This window comes from Lichenostomus cassidix, chromosome 13 (genome assembly GCF_008360975.1).
Source record: "Lichenostomus cassidix isolate B80296 chromosome 13, HeHo_3.0, whole genome shotgun sequence".
NCBI lineage: Eukaryota > Metazoa > Chordata > Aves > Passeriformes > Meliphagidae > Lichenostomus > Lichenostomus cassidix.
This window is the reverse complement of record NC_139494.1, coordinates 15,428,760-15,441,007: the sequence shown is the minus strand read 5'-3', so window position 1 is coordinate 15,441,007 and position 12,248 is coordinate 15,428,760. Positions and strand designations below refer to the sequence as shown.

At 66.9% G+C, this 12,248-nt stretch overlaps 1 protein-coding gene across 2 annotated transcripts; it reads right to left on the bottom strand.

The window, feature by feature from the left end:
- Window positions 1-26: 26 nt before the first annotated feature.
- On the bottom strand, window positions 27-11,315 carry DBN1 (drebrin 1). 2 transcript variants are annotated; one of them, XM_085073945.1, is made up of 15 exons: window positions 11,126-11,315; window positions 6,915-6,970; window positions 6,702-6,814; window positions 6,442-6,516; window positions 6,218-6,364; window positions 5,979-6,056; window positions 5,733-5,884; window positions 5,518-5,581; window positions 5,346-5,405; window positions 5,085-5,199; window positions 3,837-3,974; window positions 2,607-2,738; window positions 1,015-1,610; window positions 835-937; window positions 27-752 (listed from the first exon to the last, which is right to left on the bottom strand). In XM_085073945.1, exons 1-15 carry the CDS (start codon window positions 11,209-11,211, stop codon window positions 682-684), a joined length of 1,986 nt encoding a protein of 661 aa, XP_084930071.1. In that variant the 5' UTR covers window positions 11,212-11,315; the 3' UTR covers window positions 27-681. The 2 variants fall into 2 exon arrangements, with proteins under 2 accessions (XP_084930071.1, XP_084930072.1); XM_085073946.1 differs by lacking the exon at window positions 3,837-3,974.
- Window positions 11,316-12,248: the final 933 nt, after the last annotated feature.

Here is a 12,248-nt window from a genome sequence, read left to right as displayed (position 1 = left end):
GCCCCCCCAGCAGGCTGCAGCCCCCGTGGGAGACGCTTTATTTATTAACAGACATGAGCACACCGCCGGTACAGAACTTGTGCTTTCCAAAAAGTTTCCGGGGGGAATGGGAGGAGAGGGGCCAAGCAGGGGCCAAGCAGGGGAGGACAGGGCTCCCAGCAAAGAAGGAGTGGGGAAGGGGTAAAAGCCCCCACACCAGCTCCTTGCTGGGGTTTGGGGGGGGGACGCCGCTGGCCTCAGCCTCGCCTCGGTCGGGTCACTTTATTGCCATATTCATTTATTATTATTATTATTTCTTTTTTTTTTTTCTTTGAACTCGTGCAAAGTAGTGGGGGGGCTCCCGGGGGGGCACGAAGAGAACGAGGACCCTGTCCCACAGCCGGGCAGGGGATGCGAGCGTGTGTCGTCCCCCCCAAAGGGGCGCTGGGGTATCAAGGGGGGGCTGCTAAGGGAGGGCTGGGGGGTTGACACGGCTCCTACCGACAACTTAAAAAAGAGAGGAGGAGAAGGGGGGGCTGTAAAAGGTGCCCCGGGGTGGGGTTGCAGCGGGGCGGCCGCCACCTGGAGGCCTCATCCTGCGGGGCCCCCGAGGGGTGAGGGGGGGGCCGGCCCCCGGCTGCAGCCCCCTCGTGCCCCGCGCCGGCCGGGGCGGGCTGCCTGTGCCGGCAGCGGGGCCGGGGCTCACAGGGCCCCCCCAAAGGTCTCCTCCTCCTCGGGCAGAGGGTCTGCGTCCCAGCACGTGATGTCGATCTCTGGAGGACAGGGAGAAGGGTCAGGATGGCTTGGGGAGCCCCAGAGAGGGACAGACTCCCCCTCCTTGCTGTCTTCACTCACCTGGGGGCTTGTTGTAGAAGACGGGCTGGGGGGCTTTGGCCGACAGCTCCTCGGGCGGGGGCACCTCCTCCTCCTGGGACTGGCTGAAGTAGCCCTCGCTGGCCTGGGGGGTGGGGGCAGGTTGTCAGGACCCCCCCAGCCACCCATCACCCCCTTACCTCTCCCCACAGTGATGCTCACCTGCTCCCCACGACCCGGAGTCCCATCCTTGGGGGCCATCTCCCCATTGGTAATGGGGGGCGTCTCTCGGCCCGGGGTGTCATCCTGGGGCGTGTGCTGGCAGCCCAGATCCTGGGACTGGGGGTCCCCCTCGCCAGCTGCCTCTTCCTCATCCTCATCCTCCTGCTCCACGTCGCAGAAGGTGGCGGGGGGCTCAGGCAGCTCGTCCAGGCTCAGCAGGGCCCCCTCCTCGGGCAGCGCGGCCGGGGGGGTCTCGGGGACAGGGGCAGCAGGCAGGGGCCAGGCAGCTGGGGGAGTCACCCCGTCGCTCTGCCACAGGTCGATGAGGCTCTCAGGGTTGGGGGCTTCCCCAGTTTGGGGCTCATCAGCCACGGGTGGTAGGGAAGGCTCGGTGGGCTCCAGGGTCACCAAGTCCCCCAGGGCATCATCACCCCCCGCTGTCCACACTGGCCTGGGGCTGGGCTCTTCCTCTGGGGGCTCGATGGCCTTGTCCTCGGGCCCCGGGAAGGGCCAGTGCTGCTCGGGCGTGGCTGGCCGGGGCTCGGCTGGCCCGGGCTCGGCTGGCCCGGGCTCCTGCGCGCTGGGGCTGGGGGACTCTGCAAGGAGGGGACAGCAGTCAGTGGGGACAGACACCCTCGTCCAGGCCTGGGGGTCACCCGGGGACAGGCGGGATTTGGAGTCCTTTGGATTGGGCACAGTATGGGGGATGCTGCAGGGATGGGTGGGGGTGGCTGGGCAGGGAGGGGATTGTGGCATGCAGCAGGGAGTGAGGGGACATGGGGAGGGACAAGGTGATCCCTTGGGGAGTGGCTGGGAGGCAGAAAGGGCTGTGGAGGGAACGGGAGAGGTGCCCTGAGAAGCTGCTGAAGGGAAATCTGGGATGCACCAGAGGATGCCAAGGGCTAGTGGTGACACAGCAGGGGCACATGGTGACTAGAGCAGAGCTGGCTGGGGTGCCCTGGGGACGCAATGGGGCAGAAGGGATGCACAGAGGGATACAGCAGCCCTGGAAAGGATGTGTGGCAGGACGGCACAGATAGGGCAGCATCACACTGGGGGACCCAGCGGAGACAGCAGGGCTGCGCTGGGGGATGCAGCAGGGATGGCCAGCATGTTCAGAGCAGGAGGAATGCACTGGAGATGGGGAAATGCATGGTGTGGGGTGCAGCAGAGACAGCAGGGATGCACTGGTGTTAGAAAATGCACTGGAGGCAGTAAGGATGCAGCAATGACGGCGGGGCTGCACTGGGGGATGCAGCAGAGACGGCGGGGATGCAGCGGCACGGAGCGGCAGGTACGGCGGGGATGTGCTGGGCGACACGGCAGAGATGGGGGGGACATGCCCAGGGATGCAGGCGAGACAGCATGGATGCACTGAGCCATGCAAGGGCAGCTGTGGGAGCTGCAGCAGAGCCCAGGGGGCTGCAGTGGGGATGCATTGTGGAGCACAGCAGAGACAGGGGAATATGCCCAGACGGGACAGCATGGATGCACTGAGCCATGCAAGCGCAGTTGGCAGGGCTGCAGCAGAGCCGAGGGGGTGCGCCTGGGCAGCCCCGAGCAGGGGGAGGCAGAGCCAGCCCTGCGCCCACCTTTGGGCGTTGCCGGCGTCTGGTCAGCGGGAGCCCGGGTGCCCGGTTCGCCCAGCGGCGTGGCGGCCGGGCTGGACTCGCAGGGGCTGCAGCCCGCTGCCGAGGCCTTGCGGAAGGCGTCCGACTGGCTGCCTGCGGACAAGGGAGATGTGGTGGCGTGGGGGGGCTGCCCACACTGATGGGGGGAACCAGCACCCCAGCATTGCTCCTGCCCCACACCAACCCAGCTGCGAGCTGCCAAATGTGCATCACTGGACCTGCCACAGTGGACCTGCCACTGCATCGTCCCCACCTGGGTGGTGGGGCAGAGGCTCCCATGGGTGCAGCAATCACCATGTCCCCTCCGGATGTCCCCGCTGCCCCCATGAGTGTCAGCCCCCACATCTGCCAGGCACGGGGACAGGCAGCCCCATACCTGCCATGATGCACACTGGCTCTGCCCACGTGATACCCAGCTGTGCCCTGGCACAGCCTTTGTGGGCACAGCTCTGTGCCCTGTCACCTGTGCCTGTGGGGGCACAGCCCTACATGGCCCCTGGCACCACATGGCCCCTTCTGCCCCATCGGCACAGCCCCACACATTCCTGGGCACAGCCTTTTCCCTTCCATGCTGCCCCATGGGCACAGTCTTGCACAGTCCAGCTATTCCATCTCCTTCTGTCCCATTGGCACAGTCCCACATGATCCTGGGCACAACCTTTTCCACACTGCCTGATGCTGTCCCTTGGGCACAGACCTGCATGGTCCAGGGCAGAGATGTCTCTCCCCCTTCTGCCCCATTGGCACAGCCTTTCCTGGGCACAGCCTTGTCCATCCCACACTGTACCATGGGCACAGTCCTGCATGATCCAGGGCACAGCTGTCCTATCCACTGCTGCCCCACGGGCAGAGCATGCCCTGTGCCCACTCTACCCCCTGGGCACAGTCCATTCCATCCCACTGTGGACCATCACCTCCCCAGGCACATCTCTGCCCTGTCCCCATCTGACCCATGGGCACATCCTGCCCGATGTCCCCTCCCCAGGGGCACAGGGACCAGCATGGGGCCAGCCCCAGCAGGGGCATGGTCCCCGCCTGGGTTCCCGTCCCCCTCAGGGTGCCTGTGCCCCTCGGGGTGCCCGTGCTGCCTCTGCTGCCGGTCCGGCGTGCCGTGGGGCTGGGTGGGCTGTGGGGCAGCTGCCCGCGGCTCGACCCCCGGAGCTGTGCACCCGGGAGCTCCCAGCTACCTACATGGGAAGAAAGAGGAGAGATTTGGAGTGCGGTGGCAGGAGATATAGGGGAAGGGGGTCCGTGGGGGGGAGGAGGAGGAGGAGGAGGAAGAAGGCGGCCCACTGTCAGCTGTCTTTATGAAAGGACAGTGCAGACGACCTGTGAGAGAAAGACAGACAGACGGACGGACGGACGGAGAGAGAGAGAGAGTAAAGAGATGGGTCAGTCCCTGCTCAGCACAGTCATGGTGGGGCTGGAGCACCAGGGCACCGGGATGGGAGCACAGCAGGGTGGAAGGTAGCATGGTGGGAGAATGGCAGGACAAGAGGATGGAAAGGCAGCAGGACAGAAGGATGTGAGGCAGCACTGCCTGGCCAGATGGGGAGAGAGGCCAGGACATGGCTGTGAGACCAACTATCTGCTCAGCCACAGCACAGCCCCACAGCGTGAACCCATGGCAACCCACGGCATGGCCAGACCACACAGCACATCCCCACAGCACTGCCCCAAGGCACAGCACCACGGCACAACCCCACAGCACAGCCCATGGCACAACCCATGGCACACCACACAGGAACACACATCACAGGCTCCCTCCCAGCACAGCCCCACGGCACAGCCCCCCAGCACAGCACCATGACACAGCCCCATGGCTGGAGGCAACCACCAGGACAGACAGTCCCTCGCTAGATCCACAAAAAGAGTCCCAGCACTGGACCCCAGACTGTGAGGCAGCCCAGCCTCTCCATGGGGCACTTCTTGCCAGCTGGCAGCACGCTGAGTGCCCCACTGTCTCCTGCTCCTTTTAGCTGTCACCATGAGATGCATTTCCGAGCCATCCCTGGACCTCCAGTTGCCCACCCCTGCACACTGACCATGCTGCCAACCTGGCTGCAGGCACAGTGCCATGACAGGTGAGTGGACAACACCCAGCAGGGAGCAGGATGAGCATCCTTTTGCTGAAGACACCCCAACATCCAGCCCCTGACAAGCTGCTCCAGCTGCAGGGGCCACGTGAGGTGCGGCGGCAGTGGCGGTGATGGTGGCAGTGATGGTGGCACAGCAGAGCAGGATGTCCCCTGACATCTTCATACCCTTGGCACCCAGAACCACAGTGCCAGTGATGGAAGAGGGGACACCCCCTCCCCGCATTGCATCCCTGGTCTTTCCATATCCCACTGCAACCCGTTGAGCTGTGACACTGCACTCACCTGTGCCCTGGTCTCTTGGTGCCCACCCCTGTGCCCAGAGCCCCCCACAGCCCCTCACCTGTCCTGTGGCTGCCCGGTGACACAGCATCGCTGCTGCCCGACGCCACCCGCTCCTGCTGCTTGAAGAAGTCCCGGGGGTTGTCGGGCCGCTGAGCGATGATGGCAGCAGCCTCCTGTGGGGATGGGGGAGGCTGAGCCCCACTGCCCCGGTGGTGTGGGGCTGTGGGACCACCCTCCCTGCATCCTGCAGCTGCATCCCCATCCAGCTATGCCCACAGCACTGAGGACCAGCACTGGGTGTAGCCATCACTGCACTCACCTCCACTTCCGACTCTGATTTCCTAAACTGCTGCCTGTCGTCCTCCTCTTGCTGGTCCCCCTGGGAAGAGATGCAGCATCACCTCCCAGCCCAGGGCACCCATCTGGGGAAAGCCCTTCCCTGGGGGTAATGCCAGTGGCAGCCCCAGCTACGATCCCACTGTGGCACTTACAAAGATGGACTGCTCCTTCAGGCGCTGCCGGGCCTCCTCTGCCTCCATGCTTTGCTGCTTCCGCCTGTGATAGGGAACGGGAGAGGCACTGGGCATCAGCTCCTGCTGGTCCCTGCCCAACCCCACCCTGTGAGGGACACCCATGTGCCCACCCAGCCGCTCACAGCACGAGCACAGCCATCCTGTCCCCACATCCCACCCGACCCCAGCCGTGCCTGTGCTCCTCGATCTGCTCCTCACGCTCCCGGTAGCGCCGCTCCCGCTCCTCCTGCTCCAGCCGCTCCTGCTCCATCCGCTCCTGCTCAAACCGCAGCCGGGCGTCCAGGGCCTTTTTCCGCTCTTCCTCCTTACGCAATTCCTCCTCTTTCTGGTGGGGAGGATGAATGAGGGGGCTGCTCGTTAGCTGGGGAGCAGCTCATGCCGCTCCCTGGGGACCACCGACTGCCCCTCCGGAATCCCACCTTGGCCTGTTCCCAGAACTGCTCCCGGTTGAGCCGCTTCATCTCCACGGTGGCATCGGTTTTCTGGTAAGTGGTGCCCTGGGACGGAGGAGAGGCAGGGGGGGTGGAGGGGCTGGGATCAGCGAGGGTGGGTAACAGTAAGCGGCACACGGGGTGAGGGGCTGCAGCAGACAGGAACCCCGGGCGGGAGGGATGCCCCAGTTCCACCACCATCGCCATCGCTCCCATGGGGACATTACCACAGGCTCGGCGTTCTCGTCCTCGCGCAGCCGCAGGCGGTGCAGCACCGGGCTGGAGACACGGGCCAGCCCATTGGAGAGCCGCTGCCCGATGGCCCCTGGGTCAATGTCCTCCACGCTGCTGGCATTGACGATGACATCGACACCCTGGGGGGGTGCAAGCAGCCATCAGGGTTCAGAATCAGTGCCCTGGAAGGGTTATCCCCCTCCCTAGTGTCACCCACCTGGAAGAACTCGGCAATCTTGGCTACGTGGCTGGCGCATGCGCATTTGCGGGCATCCGGCACATCCTCACCCACCTGTGGCAGCCAGAGAGGGACTGAGCCAAGAGGGGCAGCAAGGTGACCCCCACCCCACTGACCACAATGGGGCAGCAGGACTCTGGGACACCCACACCTCCCTGGCCACTGCCAGCTCCCTCACCCCCAGCCATGAGCCCGTGTGGACAGCACAGCCCCCCGTCAGCATGGTCCCCCATACTCACCCAGTTGACGAGGACGTATTTGGGGAGTACAGCCTGGGGATCCTTGACGCTGCAGAAGCCATACATCACCTTCTGAATCTCAAAGCGGCCAGAGAGCTCCAGCAAACCTCCACCTGACACAGCACCATCAGTCCATGTCCACACAGCACCAGGAATGGGTGACAGGGAAAACACCGGCAGAGCTAAGCCAGTGGAGGGGACAAAGGACCTTACCTCCCGAGGCTGCCAGCTTCAGGTCATCGGAGCCATCCTCGTATGTATAGAGGGCCCTGGGGAGACAGTATGGGTGAGCCAAAGCCAGGAGGAGTGTGGGGCAGCCCCCCACCTCCCCATCCTGCTCACACTGAGGTCAGGGCATGTTCTGGGGTCCAGCTGGGTGTCCCCAGACTAGCACACAGACACCCCTTGTCTATCAACAGCACCAAGAGCCAGGCTGCCAGGCAAAGCAGCCAGGATGTGGGGCAGTGCCTATTCCTTAACCTTTTCTGGCAGCCATGGGGAAGGGTCCCAAGTTTGGGGACACAACAGTCACTTGGGCATGAGGACCCACTGACTGCCACGCCACAAGCCACCACAGCCTCACAGCAACTTGCACACTCATCCCTGTCCCCTCACAACCCTTCCAGCTACTGACCAGGTTTGGGGACAGCCCTGTGCCCCCAGTAGGGACCCGGGTCTGCTCACGTGCCCGGCTGCGTGAGCCACCAGCCCAGCAGGCACCAGGCCGGGGGAGGACGCCGGAGCACCAGCAGCAGTAAATCAATGAGCCGCCAGAGTGTGATGGGGCCGTCATGGAGACTGTTCCTTGGAAACCATTCCCAGCTGATGGGAAACCCCCTGTCGCTCCCACCGTGCCCTGGCCAGCCCCCCTCGGGGGCTCCATGGGGACCCCCACCAGCCAGCACCTCCCCAGGGGCACACAGCCAGCGATGGAGGGGGGACCACGCATGCCAAATTGGTCCAGGGCGGGTGGGCGAGGGGATGGATGTCGCTAGGCAACCAGCATCCTCCGTCACCATGGCAACCCCCCCATCCCAGCTGGGATACAGCTCGCCCCGATGACGAGGTGATTAGTGGAGGGGAGCGGGGGAGGCAGGCAGGCAGTGGGGACCTGCGGGGCCTGGCAGGCACCCAAACCTGCCTGCCACCGTCACGCGCTGCACCCGGAAAGCCAGGGCCGCCCGTGCTGGATCCCCCACATCCCTGCACCGCCGCGGGTGGGCGGCTCTGCCGATCAGCATTCAGCTGATGGTGCCCGCCTGGCGCTTCTCAGAGCCCCAAAATCCCCGCTGTGCTGGGCAAAGCCGTCCTCACTCAAGCCTGCGGCTTCAATCCACAGCCTGGGGAACAGGATTTGAGGGTCCCTATGAGCAGAGCTACCCCCAAAACAGGGCCACGGCTGGAGCTAAAAAGCAGGGGGAAGGCAGGCAGGTGCCTAAGAGGGAGAGGGCCTCCCTCTGCCTCCAGCACCCGCCGCCGCCCCCCGAGCCCCTGGCAGGGAGCCGCAGATAATTGCACCAACAAGATTGACTTTAATCCGCACATCCCGATCCCGCTAATCGGCCGCCCCAGCCGGCGCCAGCTTCCAGGCCTGGAACAGCTGCAAAGTGCCGTCTGAGATGCCTGTGACAGGGAGGGATGGCAAATGCAGCCCCCGATCCCCCAGGAATGGGGGAAGACAGCAGCAGTTTGGGGGAGCCCAGGGCAGCGGGTTGGAAGCTGGCAGGGTGGGATGCAGCTGGCAGCAGACAGGAGGAAAGAAGTAGGGCAGAGCCACAGCATGGCTGCTTGGGGAGCCCTGTGGGTGCTGGGGGCACTGGCTGCCTGCTTTTCCTCCCCAGAACCCTGCTGTGCTGGGTGGTATCTGAGCACAAGGCTGCTGCCTGCACCCACGGGTGCTCCCAGGGCAGATGGGGCTTGCTGTGTACACAGCCCGGCGGCACAGCCTGACTCCATGCCTGGGTGGAGGTTTCCAGTCCCAGGGACAGGGGGCCATGCTGGGACCAGCAGCATCCGCAGGGGTGCTCCCAGGGACCTACAGCCCAACAGTATCACCATGACCCCCGGCAGTGGGGACCAGCTGTGTCACAGTGGGTGCCGTCAGCATCATGCATTGCTTACCTCCTTTCCATGGGTTTTAATCCCTCCACCCAACATATACAGCCCTTTCCCACCCCCGGCCTCCAGGTATGTGGGTCACCCGTGGGTGGAGGTGCCCCGTGCAGCCCGGGGGGGCTTCCTGTAGCCGGGGGGCTCCATTGAGGATCCCTCATCACCCCACCAAAGAGACGGCAGCCCCGCTGCCCTCGCATGGCCCCGCTGCTCACCAGAGTAGGCAGAGCAGCATCCCTGGGTGCCAGAACGGGGCTCCCGCAGCAGCCCACCCCCCATGCCATGGCCAGGGAGGGGTCACATCGCCCCAGCCTCCCGCCCCAGCCCCGGCACATGTGTTTCCAATGTGGCTGGGAGCTCCAGGGAGTCGGCGTGCTCAGAAAGCAGCACCAAATTCCTTTCCGATCGAGTAATGGGCCCCAGCAGCCTTCGCGGGGCCGGGCAGGGGGAGGGGATGCTCGGACCCTCCAGGACCGGGCTGGAGCAGGGGGAATCCCAGACTAAACAGAGGGATCCCGGCCGGGCAAGAGCGTGGCATTCCCCGGTACCAGCCCAGGGCCAGGCTCTGGCACAGTGTCCTCCCAGGCAGCTCCCCGGCTCAGCCAGGCTGGGTCCTCCTCCCTGTGGGACTGTCCCCATCACCCTGCCCGATCAGCCCCACCAGCATCACCCCTCATCCCGCACCCCGCCAGCGGGCCCTGCAGAAGGGATGCTGCTCCACAGGCACTGAGTGCCAGGCATCCCGGTGACAATGGGATGGAGTGGCTGGGGACGACGGAGCCAGCTCAGCCCCACGGATGGGGATGGCAGGGGATCGCTACCTGGCCGGGATTAGCACTGGAGGTGTGTGTGGGGGGAGCCGGCACCGGCACTCGCCTTCCCGGGAACCGATTCTGCTGCTCTCAGCAGCTTTGGCAGGGACGGCTCCTTTGCAGCGGATGCCGGGAAGCGAGATGTACCCAGGGCTGACAGCTGCCGCCTGGCCGGCAACACACACGGCGCTTGCCCACAGCGCCCTTGGGCTGACAGCGGGACTGCGGAGCCCTCCGGAGACCCCCGGGGGCTGGCGGGGAGCTGGACCTGCCCAGGCCCACACAGCCCTGTCCTGAGAGCAGGGACCTGGTTAGCGATCGGCGTCTGCCCGGCTGTGCGGTGGGTGCAGCCCAGCTGGGAGGTGGGAGCCCCGGATGGGTGGTGGGTGTACCCCGGAGGGATGCTGGGTGCCCCCGGATGGGTGGTGGGCGCACAGTAGCCCCCCCTCCGCCCCCCACCAAAAGCATCATGCACAGCATGCACCCAGCACCCCACACCGTCCAGCGCCCCGGCTCTGCCCAGCGAGCTGCACCCCAGCTTGCCGGCAGCATTCCCACCCCGCATGGCACAGGCACCCTGGGGGACAAGGAGAGGATCCCGGGGCAGATGGCCTCAAGCAGCCTCACGGCACCCGGGTGGGGTGGGAGATGCGGGTGGGCTGGCCGTGGGTGATGCTCCCTGCAGCGGGCCTGGTTCCAGCCGGCCCCGACGCCGGCTGCCCGGAGCTGGGGTGCGGGCAGGGCAAGCAGCCGGGGGTTCCACCGGAGAGAGCCACTCCCCTACCCGACTCAGCAGCAACCCCAGGCCGGCGGGGCAATCCCGGGCCGACGCACCGCGACCCCCCAGAGAGGTGGCAGCCCAGGAACTTTGGGGGAGCCGAAGGTAGCGGGAGCGGCGGGGGATGCTCGGTGCCCCCGCGGCCTTGGGCCTCGCTCCGCTGGGCAGCGGGATCGCCCGCAGCCGGGATACCGGTGGGGCCGGTCGGGAGCGGGACCGGTCGGGAGCAGGGCCGGGTTCGCGGCGCCCCGATCCCCTCCCCATCCCCCGTCCCCCGGGCGCCCCTGCCCGCGGCTCCTGCTCCAGACAATGGCGAGGAACCGGTGCCGGGCCCAGCACCGAGGAGCCCCACGGGGCCCTCCCCGCCGTGCGCGAATCCCCCGCTCCCCGCTCTCGCTGCCCGGCAGGGGGTCGGGCCGGGCCGTGCCGGGGGCTCCCGGGGCCGGCGGCTCCCGGCGCTCGCACGTGCCGGCCCGGCGCAGACAAAGCGGGGACCGCGCCCCGGCCCGGTGCGGCGGCGGCGGGCAGGTGCGGGCACCGGGGGCGGCGAGCCGGGCACACCCCCCGCCGCCCCGCCCGCCTTTGTGTGCCGGGGCTCCCGGGGACGGCGGGGGGCGCAGCGCGGGGCGCGGCCGGTGTTACCGGGCGGCTCCGTGCACAAAGGGCGGCGGCGGCGGCGGCGGCGGGGACAAAGGGGCGGCGGCGGCGGCGGGCGCGCTCACCAGTCGGTGGGGCTGTCCTCGCCGATCACGTCCTGGTAGGAGGCGAGCAGCTCCAGGCGGTGCGCCGCGAAGCCGACGCCAGCCATGGCGGGGCCGGGATGCTGCCGGGGGACCGGAGGGACCGGCCGCCTGCCCGCCTCCGAGACACTGCCGCAGCGGCCGGGCGGAGGGGCGAGCGGCGGGGAGGCTCCGCCCGCCGCCGCGCCCGGTCCTAGCGCCGCGAACGGCGGCCCCCCTCCCCTCCCCTCCGCCCCCCCCGCCCGGCCCCCGCCCCCGCCGCGCCCCCGGGGCGCCCCCAGGGCACCCCGCCGGCCGCGCCGCCCGGCCCGGATCCGGGTCCTCGGGGGTGCGGGCAGCATCGCCCCCGCCCCGGGCTGCCCCCGCACACAGCTCGCCCCCGGGATCCCGCAGCCTGGGCTCTGCTCTGCCCCCGCGACACCGCGCCCCGGGCCATCCGCCGCCCCAGGGACACTGAACCCCGGCTCAGCTCCTCCTGGGAACCTGCACCCCGGGTGATTTCGCATCCCCGGCTCTCCTCCGCCCTGGGGACCCCGCATCCCGTGCTGCCCCTCCTGGGAACCTGCACCCTGGAGACCTCACGTGCTGGGTGATCCTCACCGTCCCCTGCCCCACGTCCTCTGCACACCGGGCTTCCTTGTGCACTCAGCTGCCCTACACCGAATCCCCGTGCCCGAGGTTTCCTCTCCAAGGACACGGCGCTGTAGTCTCTGCCCTACACACCCAGCCATGCCCTCGCTGCTGTGCAAGGGGTCAGTGGACACAGCCTTTTTGGGGGCTCCTTTGCTGCCCGTCTGCCCCTCCATCCCCACATCTCCCAAGCCCCCTGTCCCTTCAGAACCCTGCTAGGCTATGTCCGGCAGCACCTTTTGCAGGGTTTTGCGTCTGTGTGAACCCGCAGTTGCTTTTGCACTGACCCATGCTCTGCAGGGGCTGCCAGCCAGGTCCTCATGCTCCTGCCAGGGCAGACAGCAATTCCCTGTCCCCAGCACTGCCCCCAGCCTGGACCAGAACCACCAGAGCAGCAGTGGGGAGCACGCAGGGCCTGATCCCTGCAGGCTGGGGATGCTGCTGGAGTGACCCGTCCCAAGGCAAGCCCTTCAGA

What these genes read in the sequence shown, in the direction of transcription:
- DBN1 (XM_085073945.1), bottom strand. Translation starts at nt 11,211, where the DNA reads ATGGCTGGCGTCGGCTTCGCGGCGCACCGCCTGGAGCTGCTCGCCTCC. An exon ending in TCTCTCCTCTTTCTTCCCAT is followed by an intron (nt 2,739 to 3,836) that starts GTAGGTAGCTGG and finishes CCTTGTCCGCAG; the next exon opens with GCAGCCAGTCGGACGCCTTC. An exon ending in GACGCCGGCAACGCCCAAAG is followed by an intron (nt 1,611 to 2,606) that starts GTGGGCGCAGGG and finishes CCCTCCTTGCAG; the next exon opens with AGTCCCCCAGCCCCAGCGCG.